This window comes from Pavona decussata, unplaced genomic scaffold (assembly GCF_977016875.1).
Source record: "Pavona decussata unplaced genomic scaffold, jaPavDecu1.1 SCAFFOLD_232, whole genome shotgun sequence".
Classification (NCBI taxonomy): domain Eukaryota; kingdom Metazoa; phylum Cnidaria; class Anthozoa; order Scleractinia; family Agariciidae; genus Pavona; species Pavona decussata.
The window spans coordinates 424,173-442,530 of record NW_028145637.1 but is presented as its reverse complement, the minus strand read 5'-3'; the positions used below and the strand labels follow the sequence as shown (position 1 = coordinate 442,530).

Sequence of the window (18,358 nt, the reverse complement as noted above, 5' to 3'; positions counted from 1 at the left end):
GTCCCTGGTATTTGTCACTTCTTTCCCACGGCCGGCTCTAAATGTATGGTCTTGCTTTGAAATCTAACATGCAGTGAATCTCGCAGTGGGAAGATAGGGGGTGCGGGGCCGGGCTTAAATCCTTGTTACGGCCTTGTGCTCCTTCGGGAGCGGAAAGCGGTGAAATCCAGTAATTCTGGGTTGACCTACGACTCCTTTGTCGCTGTCTAAAATTAAACAAATCTAACAACGGTCTCATGTGGACATTCGATGATTTATTTCCCTGGTCAGCAAATGAATTCGACTTTGAAGTGCCTGTTTCTCAAGAACAATACCCAGTAATGCAGAGGTTGGTTGTTTGTTTTTTCGCGTTTTATCACGGCAAAAAGCAGATCTTATGCACCGATAAACTCAAAGCTTCAACATGCCCGCCCCACCCCTTCCCCGGTTATCTACCGTGTACCGTCCCGAAGTATATTGGAGTGATTTATGAAATCAGCTTTGCCACTGAGGGTGTTTTCCGGGGAGGGGAGGTGTTGTTGCGGTTTCAAGAAAATTAGGGGTGACTATAGCCTCCCACGCAGACGTTCTTAGGAACCCCTAAGAACGTCTGCGTGGGAGGCTAGGGTAACTACGCATGTTTTAGAATTAATTAATTTGGAAAAAATTGCTATATATTGTTACTTCTTTTAAACCTTTTTAGAACTATTGTTGCCAGGAGCCCGTGTGTCCATGCGCAGTTTCAATTTGGATTCTAAATCTTACGTCACTTGGTACTGTCGGGGATTCCCCTACTGTGTTGTAGTCCAGTCTCTCTCGGTTTCACTTGTACAAGGCGAAGTAAACAAAGATGGCGGACGTTGGGGATGATCTCTCGTCCTCGTTCTCTGAATCTTCCTCGCCAACCTCGTCGCCACCTTCAAGTAGATCTGTTTCAGAATCAAACAACACTGATCTGACAAGTGGTTCCGAAGGTAAGAGTTTGATCCTATGATTAAAAAATCGAATAATCGAGTTCAACTGTTGACTTCAATTCGCCATTTTTAAAGGGCAATTTTTTTTTCTGTGCAAACTCCGAATGTACAACTTGAAAAAAAATTCGTGACGTGGAGATTTTGTAGTAAAATACCCTTTCCTTCCATCTTCCGGAATTCAATTTTTGAAAATGAATTGCTGACACATGGGTACAAAATTGAAAATAAACGTGCTTTGATGAAAAAGTCTCCTCTTTGGCGTTTTAATACTAGGTGATTTTCTTGGAGCGCTAGCAGATGAAGGAATTTATGGTTGGATTCTTTCTCTGATCGAAGAAGGGAAATTCGCCCGTTTTGTCGATCGCCTCCAAGGAATTTACGAGTTGGACTGGCAAATTGTGGCCTCAAAATATTGGTTTGAATGGCGAGGATCTCGGAGTGTTAAGAAAGTCAACGAGTTCAGCCACAGAACAGCAAGCAATACCTTGAGAGCTGCTCTGCTAAATGCCTACAAAGACAAGGGAGCAATCGAATTTCCAGAAAAGAAAGTGTTGGATCGTAGAAACAAGACCATAAAAAGGTGTTTTAGGTTACCCTCAACGGTGATGCACAAGCTTTCAAGATATCAGGTATGTTGTTGTTTATTGATGTATAGGAATAGGAAGGAGCACTGAGACACCTAAGGGGGAGGAGGGTCATGGAGTCGGTTTCACATTCAGCCCTCCACTCATGTACCTTACAAAGGTGTGCAATCAAGGGCTGATGAGAAGGATGACAACTGAGATGTTGGGGCAGTATTCCCTGGCATACACAGTATCATCAAGGACTCAACCTGTGTCAATCTGTGTCAAAAACCCAGATTCTCCAACTAAAGTTCAAGAATTTGGGATCCTAATTTCTGCCCACTCTGAAAGTCAAGCTTAAGACTCCAAGAAGAATTCAACATTATTGACACTTAGTCCAAAGTTATTGAGATGTGCAATAATTTATTATTGACCACTTCAAAAGCCTTAAAAATCCCCACTCATCAAAAAATCCATCACTCAACTGGTCATTCAATAAATTATTAAATATCACTTGACCTTCTAATTACCTGGCCTGTGAATTAATGGCCGCCTTTAAGTGTCATTGGCTGCCGGGGGCAAAATATTCTTGCCATAAATTTGACCCTTCAGGAGCAAGGAGAGGGGCTGTATTTGCCGGCAAGAAAGCACTGTATCTTCATTAGGGATGTATATAATAGGCCCTTGAAAAATTAACCAAAGAGTCTCTCAAAATTCACGGAAAGACACAGAATGTTGAATTTTGTAGACCTAGTCTTGAAATCTGACATTTTCTGAACTTACCAGCACTTAGGTTATACATGGTATAGACTCATGGTGCTTTCCAATTTGTCAGACCAGCCGATCTGTTAATTGAACACTTCATATTGAAGGGATGGTGCTGAAAAATCTTGAAAAATAATCACTTCAAAAATGGTATGCACCATGAATAAATTTGAAGGATGAGCATATTATTTTTAAACTTATCCTTCAAAATGGTGTATTCTGTTTACAAACTGATCGGACTGGCTGCTCAGTTCTGACAAATTGAATTAGCACCCTCAGTCCCTTTCAGTGGCTGATATAGGAAATTAAAATGTATATTTTATGTGAATAATTGGAGTTATAACATGGGCATAATTTTTTTGAAAAATCTGATTGTAATCTCTAGAGGGAAACCACTAACACTCCAGCTGCAGCTTCTGGTGTTGTACAGGCATCCCACTCATTTTTCATTCCACAACAAGACAAACAGCATGAAGAAGGTGCAATATTACAGTAATTTGTAGAACCTGTTATATAATAAAAAGTAATTTTATTATTTAAATTTAATACTAATGACACTACAATTTGTAACAATTATATTAAGCTGTGTGTTATCTGCAAGACCCATTTTCTTCCAAGACATGATCCAAAACTTCATTTCCTCATTTCCTAATCCTTCAACTCCCTCATGACCTAACATAGTACTGTCTTCCAAATAAAGATTATGTTATATCACTTGCGCTATTTTACTTATATTTATATAATTATATTTTTCTTTTAAGCAAGTGTAAGGGAATGGTGGACTCTCAAAATTCAGATGTCTATAGTACATATCAACATGTCAACCCACATTTTTTCTTTTTTTAACTATTTAATTAATTGCCACACAAAATAACTTCGAACAAGATCACACAATAAAATAATTTAAATTACGTTACAAAGATAAAAGTGGCACCCAAGAGATCGACCAACAAACTACAAAGCTTATGCATGATTGTGCCTATTCATTATTGAACTTATTAGCTAGTTAATAAACAATCAGACTACAAATAATTTTAATTACTTATAATTAATTAAAATTAAGTTAGTCACATGGCGTAAGGATGTTATAAATAGGTTAAAGTATAATAAGCTAGAAAATAACAATTTATTTATGGCATAATTTAAAGCAAATATTTATATTTAAATATAATTTTGTAATATTTTAATTAAAAACTTACCCTAAAAGGAATCTTCAATCTGTCTTTAAACAGGTAGTGCTGGTGCTTTTCCATTTCCTTCTCCCATTACCTCCATGGACTTCAATGCTCTGAATATTGATGATGAGGTAATAATTTGCACTGTATTTAAGATCAAAACATATATTTCATGTCTAATTTCATTTTTATCGCTTAATTTGGTTACATTTGTGAGATGCTGCTTCTAGTACTACCCATTCTTTTTCTTTTTTTTTTTCTGAATTTTTTCATCTTGGTCACCCATATATACCAGACATCCAGATGTCATTTAGGCTAAACATGGCGATCTAGTGGTTACAAAATGGTTTCCTTTTTGAAAGCTTAAAGCACTGAAAAGGCCCCATGCATTAATTAACATTATTTCCAAACTAAAAATAGATTTTTTTTTACAATTTTAAAGACTCAGCCTAAGGCAAATTCAAAGGCATGCAAAGAAAGCTAGGGTGCAAAGGGGTTTTCACACGGTGAATTTTGGTTCAATGACAGTGCAAAGTTTATTTCAATAATGGATTAGAAATTATGAGGTGAAAAATTAAAGACAGTGTGCAGTTGCACTGAAAGATACAGCAGAATGGACATTAGCAAATCTCGAACTTTACATGAGTTGATTATGAGCTAGGACACAAAGCAAAATAAGGGAGGGTGGGGTGGGGAGTTGGGTTGCTCTGGCCATGTTATTTATTGCATAAAAAGATGGGAGAGGAGGGAGGGGGGGCACTGATTCACTGAAGCCCCACCCTTAAGTCTGTCACTTATTGAGCTGCCTTTACTGCCCATAGTGCAGTTCTAGAAAGCATCCCTACCCACAGGTCCCTTGGGTATTTATTGAAAGTTCCAAAGTGTAAGAGGTCTCGAAAGACACAGTGTTAGTTATTGAATCTAAATATTTGCAATTTTTGAGAGGGGTGGTGAGGTGAGGTGATACAAACCAAAAACCCTTCCTAATGGGTTCTGGGTACTGGATATTTTCTGGAACAGCACAATTATGTCACTTGAACTTATCTGCCAATATCATCTGCAGTAAAAATATTTGAAAAATTATGGGTATTTTTCTTTACATTCTAGGACTCTGAAAGCCTTATAAGATACATGGTTGATCTTCCTGATCTGCCATTAAGTGATCATGACCTGTTGAGAACCTCAGCACCATCAGCTGATCTTGACTGGACAATGAGCAATTATGCAGCATCGTCAGGATATGACAGTAAGTTTAAGAGCTGAGGCATGATCAAGCACATTCACTTGAATTACTTTTGTCAGTATAAGTTCTAATTCTATGAATTGGTTGACTACATACAGGCACACCATTTCATTAATGTCATACAAATTTGCAGATTAATATTGAAACACAATTTGAATGAATTCATGGATGAGTAATTGACAGAGAATAAACAAATATATTATTCATGAGTTTGTTGCATATTAACATACAAATTATATAATGATCTGTAATTGTTTTCTATTCTAAAGGTTCTTTAGAAGAAAACCTTGTGAAAGAAATCGATCCTTATGAAGGTCCTTACCAGGTATATAGGCTTAACAATGTATATAGTGGCCATTTATGTGTAAGTTCCAAAAAATTTAATTAACATAGGGATTTTGCGAAAAGTTTGCGATAAAAAGGAGCTTGCAATAATATTGCACACATCACAGGAATGAGTTAAATTTTAAGAGTTTGGGTGGGTTCTGGGGACACCCATGATTAGAGAATATTCTGTGGCATTTGAAAAAAGTTTGAAATTGTCATGACGTTGTCACTAATAGTATGCAACTAAAAATCGATCACCAGACTTGGCTAAAATACTAATCTTATCATCATCTTTAATTTGCTACTCGACCCTGAGGCAACTACTTAAAATTGGCGTCAAGTATTTATTTTACACTATCAATGAGAACAGAAATGTCTGCTAGCTGCAAGGCACTTAGCAAAACATGATTATTTAAGTTAAATGGAATTAAAGTTTTCAAAAGAATTCCAAACGTTTTTGCCCTTCTTCAGCAAGATTTCAGTTTTATTAGTAGAGGGGAATTTCCCCTCATTTACACAACATCGACACGTTTCTAAATTAATAAAGTTATTCATTCATTCATAAAATACGCAAGAACATCAAAGTTTAAATTATAGTTTTTTCTTTCGTACGCGCGCGCGCGTAAATCTCATTTGAATTGGGAATCCGCATCGAGGCCACTGTTCATTGTCGTCATTCACATTGTTGCACCTGTGACCGCTTTACAAAGTACAACTGGCTCCATCGTCATCATTATTGTCCGGCCTGTGTACTGCATCTCCTGCCATCACTGTCTTGTCATTTACATCGGTGAAACTGCGCGCACTCTTAGGGAACACTTTGATGAACACTTAAGAGCCGTCAAAGGTACCAGGGGTGTTCCTTTAAGTCTTCTTGTCGCAAAGCATTTCAGCTCTAATGGATACTTCATAGGTGCGGCGTCAAACTCTGCGACAGCAACAAGCCAAGGAAACGACAGGAGAGACGTCTTTATTTTTTAACTTTGTACGTACTTTAATTTGAGATTTGCGCAAGTGCATGCGGAAGACAGAACGTTTAAACTTTGATGCGTGATGTCGCATTTTAAAACAGAAATCACACTGAAGATGGGCAAAACCCATCCCCCGGAGACCAAGGGCGTTAGCTCTTGAAAACGTACCCTGAGTTGACTTCTTCCTGGCCCAACTATCTACCCCTGGCCCTCCTAGGATGAGCAAAGCCTAAAACGTTTGGAATTATTTTAAAAACTTTGGCGCTTTTATTCTACAGTTCTATTTATTGATAGTCATTAATTTTACACTAGTCATTACCTACCTCATATTAGCTTGCATCGCTGATCAACTAACGTCTTTGGTCTTCCTTTAAGGGAGGAAATACAGCATTTATCTTTTTGGAGGACTCCATTCGCAGTCGCTGTTCTGATTCTGTGAACAGGTCTACATGCAAAGTCGTGTTTTCTGTGCCTAAGCATGGCCCACTGAGTGCTCGTGAAGTCATCGGCACCGTGAAAAATTGCTTTACTATCAAAGTTTGCGTTCCACATTGTCCTGCAAGTAAGTGAAAATCTCGGTCAAAAATGATGTATTAAGCAAGATTCGTTCGTTACCTGTATCGAGCAACGATCGAAGAGTGTAGAATCGAGTAGAATTTTTCGTAAGGGCAGTGCCTGCTTTTGCTACTGTAAAAGATATCCAACCCCACCCGAGATGCACAGAAAGTATGCCCATTGCCAAAAAGAGGCACCTTTCTTAATGTTTTAATTTGCACGAGCCCGTGACTTGTAAACTTTGAAAATTCTAGCCAGAGACGTTCAGACCTACAAGTACGAAAATGATGACGAGATTGCGAGAGTAATTAGAGAATCGCTCAAAAAAAAAAAGACTGAAATGTCCATGGAATTTGGTAAAAAGTGTTGCAAGGCTCTTTTTGTTGGTTTGTTTTGGTTTACATTTTTTTTTTATTTTTGTTTTGTTTTTTTAACTCCCATTTACCCACCTCCCTTCCACCTTCAAATTTCAGTTCTAATTCTGCAAATACTGGTGTCTGAAGAAAGTATCCTTAATAGGCCTTATCACGGTTTTCGACACGACCATTTTGAAGAGTAGGCAAACAGGCTTGGAATAACAGTGTTTGTATGGAAATTTGATGCCAAATAATTTTCATAAAACATCGCTTCTGAAAAATTCATGAATTGGAAACTTTTGGCACTAGGAAAAGAATTTTAGGAAAAAAATTGGAGGGATGTAGCTGTCCAAGAAAGCGTCCAGTCGTGTTTTGAACTTTCCATACATTTCCCTGTATTTTTTCCCGCGAACTATTTTTAGTAGCAGTTCACGGCTGGTTCGCTATACAGACATGTATGGAAAGCTCAAAACACGACTGGACGCTTTCTGGCATAGCTACATCCCTCCAACTTTTTTCTTAAAATCCTTTTTCTAGTACCAAAAGTTTCCAATTCATGAATTTTTCAGAAGCGATGTTTTATGAAAATTATTTGACATCGGATTTCCATACAAACATTGTTATTTGGCGTCGAAAATCGTGATAAGGCCAATTAGTCCTTGGGATGCCAACAGCCAAACCAAAAAAGGTTTTTCATTTTCAGTATCTAATTTCAGATGCAATCATGCTAAGTTTTCACGCTATCTATTATTTCATCGTGTGGGAATTAAATTTTTAATTTGTTGTGAAGCCCATTTTGTCAAAAAAGCCGGCGCATGATGAATTTATAAAAAAAATCTTCGTTTCCCGTACGACCCGAGAACCTCACCGGTTTCTTCACAGAACTGAATCTGAGGTCATAGATTAATCTCGCGAATAAGAGACCACCTAATGACTTGAGATTTGACTGTTTTGCACTCAGGGCTATCAGGAGGACAGCTTGCGTGTGGAAAACTGACAGCTCATGTGCTGGTGAATACATTAGAAGGTCGTTGCATTGGTGAAACCAGATACACTTATAATACGAATATTCTAGCTCAGTTTGAGCACTGCGTCAAGGCCTTGGATGATGAGGACATGGAACTGGAATTCACTGATTCTGCGGAGGAGCAACATGTTACACTTAACTACAGAAGTGAGTTAAAATTAAACCCTAGTTTTTGGTCAACACTTTTCATTTGGCGCTTCTCGCCACGGGAGTTCGCGTATTCGGTTGATGGGCGTCACGGTTTCTACCGATGACAAGACAACTATCTTGAGGGGGGGGGGGTGGGGGTACTCCCTATAATAAAGCATTTGTGGAGGATCCGTCCTAAAGGGATACCTTTAACAGGCTGGCAGTATATAAAAGGTTAGGGAGTACCAGAGCCGCACAAAGTATAGTAAAGGGTAGGGAAACTCATTTAGGTATTTAAAAGGGACTTTCAAAATATCTCGAACAGGGCCAACGGAAAGCAGGGAAACAGTGTTTCTACTGTTGGAATGTGAAAGGGGAACCATTCATTATAAAAGCTATTTGTAAGGGTTGGCTTTTATTGTCAAAAATAGTATATAAACGGGTAAGGGTTTGGACCTCGCGACGGAGCCTATCCGTGCAAAAACTTTGTCGAGTACCCCCCTTCCCCCCAAAGCAACCCTTCTTCAGTCTGTGGGCTTCCACTTGTGAACACCCCACGCAAAATTCCAAGAAACAATTATACCGCAAATATCTGATTTAGCGCTTTGGCGACGAAACTGGGGACCAATTTTATTTTGAAAGCCCACCAAGGGGATTTGGTAATTGAATTTGGGCACTGGGAATGAGATCTGGAGCAAAATTTGGGCTGGAAGCTGGGAGTTGTAAAAACAATCTTACATTTTGGGGCTTCTCCATGAAAAGATGGCACAGGCTTTTAGCTTACTGGGCATTTGTTTCATGTGAAATTTGTTAATATTATACAATAAAATTTTTGTCTCGCGCTAAGAAACAAACCTTCATTTTCAGAATCAGATTTCACAGGCTGTCATCTGTTTAACTCCGCCTCCCTAAGAGTGCTGATGTTTGTGGCGGTGAAGGAGAAAGCTTGCAATCTTCTGTCAGCATTCTTTAACAGCCCAGCCACATTACCGGTGTTACAGCACTGCAAACCCAAGCTGTTGTCATTCCTGGAACATGTCAGAAGAAGTGAAAAACAGATTGAACCTTCTTCACTGTTAGTGCTAGACATGTGTGAAAAGTAAGTACCAAAACGGATCAGCGCGTCTTGTCATCGATATCCTAGCGTGGTGCCTGCGTTCCCATTGACCAGTGGCCACCCTCGCGTATGCTTGTAAGTAGGGACTTAACGCAAACACGACGCCGACGGCAACGAAAACGTCAATAAAGAAAAGACTTAATGAGCTGAACTATGCTGTGCACGTGCATTACAAATTTTGATACATTTCGTCGCCATCCTCGGCCAAACAGCAACGTGAAATGACCAAATTCAAAGTTTTATGGACGGTTTTACGGAGAACGTGAGCACATAACGGTAAATTTTCATTCTCTGTGCTAACTTGAAGACCGTTCCCACCAGTTCTGTTACTGGATAGTTCGGCTACATTGTAGAAGTTGAACGCATTGGAATAAGTGCAAAGTAGAACAAGTAACACGAACTTCCATTTTCAACTGACGTTTTCGTTGGCGTTGCCGTCGTGGTTGTGTAAAGTCCCCAGTGATGTAAGGGTGACGTGGGCGGATACCAGTTTTTTTTTTCCAAATCGATCCGATACGAGTAAGATATCGTCATCATCCAATGCTTTTCTGTAATATTACACTCCAAAAAGATTCTTAATGGTCCGCATGCCAAATATTTACTTCATTTCCAAGGTAGTTCCTGGGCTACAAACGAGCCACCGAGAAAACGTAAGTGACAGGGCTGTGATACTTCCTTAGAGCACAGTGCAAAAGGACAAACACAAATGGAAAATATTAGTTTTGGGCACAAAAGAGCCTTCAATATTCAACCCTGCGATCACGTGAGCAGTAACGAAAGGAATCGAAGCGGCTGATATTTCTCGGAAGTATCGATATTCCTTGAAAACGTTTTTAAAGGAAACCCCAGTATCGTGAGGGGGGAGGGGGGGGGGGGGAAGGCGAGAGCGTAATAGAAAGAGCCTAATTATGGATGGTTTTACAGGAAACAAACAGTCTTCTCCAGATAGCACGCATGTCTTTACTGAACCTGTAATTTCGTTGGACCTGTATATCACGCCGTTCAGTTGTTTCAGGGCTAGGGTTCATTATTTCTGTTCTTTGTTCATTGCTCCACGATTGCGTTTTCAGCCAATCCTGTGAGCCGTTATAAGAGTTGCGTGGTGGTCTTCACACGTGGCTCACAGATTTATATTTGGTGAAGGAAGCAACACAAAAACAGATGTTTGACGTTTCGTTCCCAGAATTACTATACAATTTTGAGCGTCTCCCAAAACTAACTGCCGCTACTGAATGGTTAAGTTGCGGAGAACGGAACCTAAGGCACTCGTTAACACTATTCAAACCCTTCTTTTCAGCGCTTTATTTTGGAATAATTTGCAATTTTTCACGGCTATAATAATTGTTGTTAGCTTCCATTTAAAGGAAATATCGACATTGCCAAAAATAATCAAGCTTTCTCTCTTGTATTACGTACTTTTATTCATTAATGATCTATCGATTGAGCGTTTTCAAATCATGTTGTCCACTCTAATCCTTTTGATTGGTGTTTATTGCTTTATTCTTTTTCTTTAATGTAGGATGCTGCAGGAAATTACCTTCAACTGTAAATCCACGGTGCAGAGGGAGCAAATGCCTCCGTTACGCGGTAACTACATCTATGTGATATTTATAATGTGCGCCAGGGTAGATGCTTTAAGCTCTGCTCTTTGTTCTTTGTCTTTGGTCGAGAAGTGTTAGGGAAGCCTAAAAATCTTTGCCTGATGTATTCTAACTTTTGTTTTCAGGCATTGAAGTAAATGAAACTGGTCAAGAAAAAGAAAAATATGAAAAAGGTTACGACAGCGGATCAGAGCTTGAGACAAGCTTAGAAATGGAGGCGCTAGGACAAGAAGGAAGAGAAACTGAGGCATTGGAGCCACAAGTGAGTAGCCAGAAATTTGACAACGACAAAAAGGCACTTGGTAATGAACTCAAACATGTGACAGATGAAAGCGACCAAGGCAAGGACACCTCCGTTCATCTCACATGCAGTCTAAATCTGGAAGAATCCAGAGCCCAGGATGAAAAGAGACAAGATAACAACGCGCCGAGCAACAAGCCGAAGATTTTCGTTCTTCGGAAACCATGTTCACCAGTTCCGATTAGCCGCAGCCGAGTCAGTTTCCCAGACCCGAGAACAGATGTCTTTGTCGAACTACAAGTTCGTAAAAGCCAAAGACCCTTAGAAGACGCTGACAAAGCCAGTGAACACGTGACAGAAGGAAGGCAACTTGTCACGGAGCATGTGCCACTCACCAAACATCACGTGATCGTGGATGTAAGGCATAGTGGGACAGAACAAAGTGCAAAAGACTGGGAATCGAAGTACGTTAAACGCGTGAGTGGAAAGCTGGGATACTGGTTTCGATTCTACAAACCAAACTGCGAGCTGCGTCTTGTGTTTACTCTTTATGACAAGACTCGACTAACAACCAAGCCTGAAACAAAGCCGAGAACGACAACATTTAAGGCCCTAGATCACGTCACTGTCGTTGTGGAAACCATAAATTGGAAGGGGACGTTTTCAAAGGAGGCCAAGGTAGAGAAGGAGCCTGACAAGCATGAACTTGCACTTACCAGTGAAGTCCCCCTGGTGTCCCTGTCGCGCTCACAAGTCAAGCTGTGCGCGATCATGAACAAGCTACACAAATTTTGTGATGATGGGCGCTGGGTCGAGTTCGAGGATGCATGCGCAAATCTGGAGCGTCAGTCCTGCAGTGATGATATCAAAGTTGCAATTTTGCTGGAAAAAGCCATCGCATTTTTATACCAGCATAATCTGGAGAAGGCCGAGTTAACAGCTTTAGAAGCTCTCGAGGTCGCATCCCAAGCCGAGAACCGCCAGCTGCTAGCCGGAAGAGCTTACTACTATCTCGCGCATGTTTACCGTAGAGAGAAGAAGCTGGGAGAAGCAGTTAGGTGCATTGATTTATCCAAACAGAATCTGCATCTAATGGATGTATGCCTTGACCAAAGCTTTATGGCTTACGAGGAAGGCAATGTCATGAAAGAGTTCATCTCAGGTTGTGCTGTCTTGAGTAAGAAGCTAGTTCTCCAAGCGAAGCAATGTTTCGAGCGATGCCTTGATCTCTGCAAGAGGTTGGATGACAGCGACGCTTCTGTTATTCCGACCACGCACAGTTTTGCTCTTACAAAGATCGCCATGCTCCTGCTTGACTGCGGGAGCACCGCCGGGCGCGAAAGATGCGTTAGTGTGGGCCACATCCAAGAGGCGAAGAGATTTCTTGATTTGCTACAAAGGTGCGGTCTGGATGAGATCACGGAGAGGAGAAAAATCCAGTTTCATCTGGCGTGCTCTGATCTGCAGTATCGTATGTGTAATTACCAAGATGCTCTACATAACGCCGAGGAAGCCTTGAAGAAGGCGAAGGAGTTGGGCTTCTCACTGGAAGTTGCGCCTGCTAGCAATCGCCTCTCTCACATCTGCCAGTTGCTTGCAGGTGGAGGATGTGTCACTTACTCGTTCCCCAACTGTAACGCGAGCTGTTTCATCAACAGATCAAACAGTAAGAATCACGTTTTATAGCATGTTACCATAATTCAGTGACCGACTGAGACTCGCACTCTGATTAGCTACAAAAAGGGAGGCCTAATATTTGATAAATTGCCTGGCAGCGCACACTAATAAACTTGCTGTGCACCCAAAAAATAATAAACCAAATCATCTATACTGAATTTATTAATTTTAATAGATTAGTCACAGGCTTATGCTCAAACAATTAGAGGGCTCTCCCTCTCGATTTCTATCGAATTTGATAATTGGCTCGGGGCTTCGCCCTAACTGGTTGCGAACTAGAAACCTTGGGCTTGCCGCATTATTGTGATACGAGACTATTTTCTAATGAAACTTTAGCGCTAAGTCGGTGGGAGAGCAGAAACAAATATTATTTGGTTTTATCGACAGAGTTTGGCCACCTTGAAGAGATTCGAGTAATGGAGTTTCGAGCGTTCGCCCTTCGTTAAATTTACTCGGTCACATTTACGGTGGCAAAATTACGTAATTATCAACTCAGCTGATAGTCATCAACAGACTAAACAGCTACAACCACCTTGTACGGGTGAAAAATAGTACTGCAAATGAATTCACCATAACTTTCATTTCAATAATCACGGACGCAAAACGTTCCACAAAATCAAAGTTAGAAACGCCCTCAAGGCAATATAAACACTGCGTGCACTACAGCTACACGCTCAGTCGTAATTTTTTGAAAAACTTCACCGACTCCCCACGGATAAATAACCTCTCTCTCCCATAAAGCACTTACCCCCCCCCCCCTCCCCCTTCCTTCCGTGATGTTGCGTTCACAGAGTTTCTTTCACTCCCGCTTACTAAAACAGACAAATTCAACATAGGAGGGGACAGGGCGAAAGATTGAAGGGCGCCGTTCCAACATTTGTGACCGGGGGCGTAGGTAACTTATGCTCAATAGCTTTACGGCAGGTTTCCATAGTGAGACATAGTTAGAACCAAGTTGACGACTCCAAAGGATTACTCTGTGTGTAAGAGGTTAAAAGTTCATCTTTTACGAAGCCCTATCCCTTTAGTGAACGATATTTAAACGAAATCTTATGGCATCATTACGTAACGTTTCATCTCTTACTTAAAAAGCAAAAGACAACGTTTTAAAAATTTGTCTTCAGAAGGCAGTATTAAGATCAGATGGATTTTGCGTCTTATATGATTAGTAAGGGGAGGGACAGTGCGTACGTGAAACTTATAATTAAGTAAACTGAAGAGTGCTTGGCTTTCAGATTATGTCCCCAATCAGCACAATTTTTCATAGCATGCTTATCGTTTTTCTGTCAGAAAATCTCACATTATTGAATTTGCGACTTCCGTAAATTGGTCAACGGTGTTGCTTAGAAAAAGAGCCAAACACAGAAAAGGTTTCCGTGCATGGGTTTTCTGTGGGCCGAGTTCAGTAAAGGACCATCCACAAAAGTTTGCTATCCTCGGGTAGTTGAATGAGTGTATAGGAAACTGCTGTCATACAGCAAATTCACTCGTCTCAAAGAGACATTACTTAGTAAGCTAGCTACAGGAGCTGAGTAGCCGAGTAGACAATTTCTGGGGAATTTAAGCAACCACTACGGCAAAGACGACTCAAAAACCTCCACTAAAAATTGAAATTCACTCGACTGGGACTATTTTTATAATTATTCAATTTGTACCATGTAGCCGAACTATCCAGGAACTAAATTGGTAGGAACATAATCACGCGTGATTGAAAAATTCACCGCCGTGCTCTTGACTCTTGCTTCCATTCTCCACAAAACCTTGAATTTGACTGTTTTCTAATTGCTGTTTTGCACAGGACGAGAGAGAGTTTAGCAACATGTATAACGCATGAGCAGAACGATTGTTTTTCATTGTTAACGGTTCTCCAGAACGGTTCTCGTTGCAATCGCCGTGGTCCTTGCTTAAGTTCACCAAGAGCTACCAAAGGTGGAACAGGCGGCAAACAAACATGAGGGGTTACGCTTGCGTGAGCAGCGTGACAGTCACACTATGTACCGTTCCTCACTGCAATAAATTGATGTTCTGCATGTCGGTAGGAAGAATATAATTCAATTCATAGTGAATATGAAAAAAAAAGTAGTTTTGACCAATTCCTTTAGTTTCTTTTTTAACGTATTAATTCTAGTGGCACATTATTTGTGTGAAAGTAACTTGATTTTAAGACGGTCGGAAGTCACTTCCTCCTAGGTGCAACTTACAGGGTCACGGTGAATGTTATTCAAGAAGATTATCAGCACCACGTGCAAAGGTAGTCCCCCTTGTTATAATGATCCAGTGGGAGCACACGCACTGCATTACAGTGCCAATATACGTATCAGTAATTAAACGGTAATAAAATTACTTAACATACTTCATGGTTCGGTTTTGTTCTGTAGTGCTGTTTCAGTGACGATTTTGGGGATGATAGGGGGTATGAGAGAAGGGTAAATCTCTGGCGAGTACTCGCCAATTTAAGCTACGGATAGCTAGGTATGTGCGGCCCCAAAGAGCATGGTTTTTGAGCCGTTTTGGTCTGAAAATGCATGGGTATAGATTGTGACCATTTTGATCTGAAAGTCTGAAAACGGCTATGTATTTTACATAAACGGGTATGGATTAGAGAGACCAGGTCTGAAAATGGGAGTGAATATAAATTGTAAAGGCTAGGTCTGAAAAACAGTACCGGAAAATTGCATATTTTGGTCTGAAATAGACTCAGAGGTTGGAGAATCGAGCAAGCATATCCCACCAAAAATTCAAAAGAATACCCCATCGGAGGGATGGGGAAGGGAGGAGGGGGTAAATCTTTTAAAACCCATGTTAAAATGCATACCCGTTTGCAGACTTTAACACCTAAAAGGCTCATGTTAAACATGCATCAATTTAAATCGATGCCCTATTCCAGACAAAAACGGCTAAACATACCCTTTGGGGAAGCACAAACCTGTATACCTTATCAGCAGGAAGTATCTCCCCCCAGACCAGGGCTTACTCGCAGGACTGACTCCTGGAAAACACAAGACTTCCGAGGGCCGGATCGCGCGGGATGTTTTGGTACTTGGTCGTTGTGAGCGACATTAGCTTTAAAAACTTGAATGGCTACCCACAGTCACAATCTGTTTAAACCAGGAGCCCATTAAACGTAGAAATAAATAAAAATGCAAATGTAAACACTCATTTCAGTATTACAAATGGTGTTACTTGTACTGTCTCCATAAAATGATAACAGAATGGGGGCTGGTATACAAGGTAACACTTCTTACTTTTGCATCAAAGACACACAAAAAGGACTCACTCCGTTCTATATAACCACTCTCATCTCGTACCCAGATCTCCCACGGTCAGGCTCACTTTTTCACATTTCCAGTGCTGCAGAGTGAGATCTGGGTGCCTCGACCCAATGCCACCAATAGGCCTCTTTATATCACTGTTGTGGGGAAAAAAACTGGTTATTGCTATGGCTAAGTGCCAACATATAAATATTTGAAGAGGAGAAACCACGCAAACTAAACGCAACAAGTTTATTTTCTAGCTGTATAAAATTGAACAGTAACGACAACAAACTCAACTGATGTAACAAGGAAAATATTGATATAAGCTTTTGGCTGAAAAATTCAGAAGCATTCAAAAGATGTTTCAGTTTGAACGAGACACTTTTTGTGACGTTCTTTGTTTGAATGTTATACTTTATCCTGAAATCTTCAAGTGACATTAGGTGTTCTTTCAAATCACGAGATGCGAGACAGTCGGTTGCCTCAGCAGTCACAGTCGAAGAAGATTTGATCCCGGTTCGCGAGAATAATGTGTTTCGACTCCTGATAGGAGCACTCGGATTTTTTTTCCCGACTATGTCTGTGTCACTTACCGAATAACACATTATTCCCATTTATTCACCAGGCTTAACATATCCTATCACATTTCTTCCGTTGCGCAATTATGCCACTCATTAAAATACCAATCCTAGCAGTATGCAGGAGGCTCGGGGGGGGGTACTCCTCGGAATTCTTGGTGGGGGTGTGCCGCCCGGGTCTTCAAATTTGGACCCTATTTCAGACCTAAACATGCCATTTTCCACACCCGTTTTCAGACCTGATAATTATGCATCAGTGCCGAACGGAAGTTGACGCAAGGAGTAAAAGTAAGCTGGAATGACATAGTTTATATCTATTTCTTTTTCTGGCTATCAGTTAGTCGTTCCAGTTACGTACTGAGAAGAAAAATATGTTTGTAAGCTTTCGTAAATGTTCCCCGCCCCAAAAACCCGACCTGATTTCAGACCGTAATTGTCAAAATCTATACCCGTTTTCAGACCTTAACGGCTCAAAAACCATACCCTTTGGGGCGGCACATACCTATATACCTTATATAGGGGAGTACCCCCCGGGGCAGGAGGTTTGTCCCATGAACCTAGTTTAATGGCCTTAGCTCCAACGAGTCTCCTGTACTCAGTGGTAGAGCATCCGAACTAGTAATCGGAAAGTCTTAGGTTCGACTCCTGATAGGAACGCTCACATTTTTCCACGAGTATGCCTTTGTCGTTTACTGATTAAATACATCATTCCTCAATAATGTGTTTGTTTCATCAACAATTTCGCAAAATTATCAGGCGTATGAATATTCTGTCCACCAAAATAGTATCTTAGTAAAAATTGACAATCTGAAGCTGCAATTTTTCTGTGAGGTGGATTCCAACAAGTGCTCTTGAAAGCGTTTCCGACTAAGTCCGTCGCTTCAGTGATCGCTTTGTGATCGATTTGCGATGTCGCCGAAGCGTAATTTTTTCGCCGTGATCGTGCGCTCTTGCATGTCCACTATTCAAACTGTCGATCGACTACTTCTTAGAAGTTATTTTTTCGATTAATGGTTTCAAAAAGGTTTGGTTTTTTTTCTGTTTTGAAATTTAATCGTAAACAAACAAAATTGGCCGCCATTTTGATTTTTATGTGTGCAACCTGAAAAGGATCCGGGGCAAAAGCATTCCTTTCTAGGCACCGCTAAGAACTACAGACGATGGGGAGAAGACGATATTAATCCAGGTTATTGATTACTAAATCAATATTGCAATTTGTAACTACGAAGAAAAAAAATATATACATAAAAAAAATTAATCGACCCAAACCTCAACGCGGTCGGCCTCAAGGCATCCTACTTGTAGTCACATGAGCAGGGATCAGTCTCTATTTTCTTTTCATCCCCAACATCGCAGTCAGCAATTCACCTACTGAAATAGGGAAAAAAGAAGGACTTTTTTCCTGGGGACATTTCTAATATTTTTATATGCAGCTTTTAATGCATTCAAAAGCAAGGAGTGCAGTTTTTAGAGAAAGGAAAAAACGATTTAGCGATCGACTACCTTAAATGGTCAGCAATGGAACTTTCCGGTGAAACTTATCATATGCCTAACTAGTGATTATTTTAATACGTATTACACGACAGAGCTGAATATAAATAACGTCACTGGCACGCGTCCAAGAACGTGAGTTTAAAAAAATATATATGAAACATGCAGCAAAGGATATTCGTACCAAGTGAATAAGAACAAATTTTCCGGGACACAAAGTTTTGTGTTTATACTAAAAATATACCGCTTAAAGTGAAAAAACAAAGGTTTTCATTGCCAAAAGATCTAGGAAATGTGAGCAGCTTGAGGTCACTTTTCCTCAAGAGGACAAGTTT

The 18,358-nt window shown here is 40.4% G+C and overlaps 1 protein-coding gene and 2 long non-coding RNA genes across 3 annotated transcripts in view; 1 reads left to right on the top strand and 2 right to left on the bottom strand.

The window, feature by feature from the left end:
- LOC146458607 (uncharacterized) overlaps nt 1–18,358 on the bottom strand; it is a 184,841-nt gene that overhangs the window by 93,661 nt on the left and 72,822 nt on the right. The window lies entirely within an intron of this gene.
- LOC146458611 (uncharacterized) lies at nt 699–12,863 on the top strand. The gene is made up of 11 exons (XM_085090547.1): nt 699–953; nt 1,227–1,582; nt 2,667–2,760; nt 3,514–3,587; nt 4,564–4,702; nt 4,969–5,024; nt 6,373–6,559; nt 7,870–8,082; nt 8,932–9,163; nt 10,701–10,768; nt 10,908–12,863. Exons 1-11 carry the CDS (start codon nt 830–832, stop codon nt 12,707–12,709), a joined length of 3,345 nt encoding a protein of 1,114 aa, XP_084946673.1. The 5' UTR covers nt 699–829; the 3' UTR covers nt 12,710–12,863.
- On the bottom strand, nt 790–6,426 carry LOC146458612 (uncharacterized). The gene is made up of 3 exons (XR_014858174.1): nt 6,321–6,426; nt 3,481–3,600; nt 790–908 (listed from the first exon to the last, which is right to left on the bottom strand). It is a non-coding gene; the product is annotated as an uncharacterized LOC146458612 (long non-coding RNA).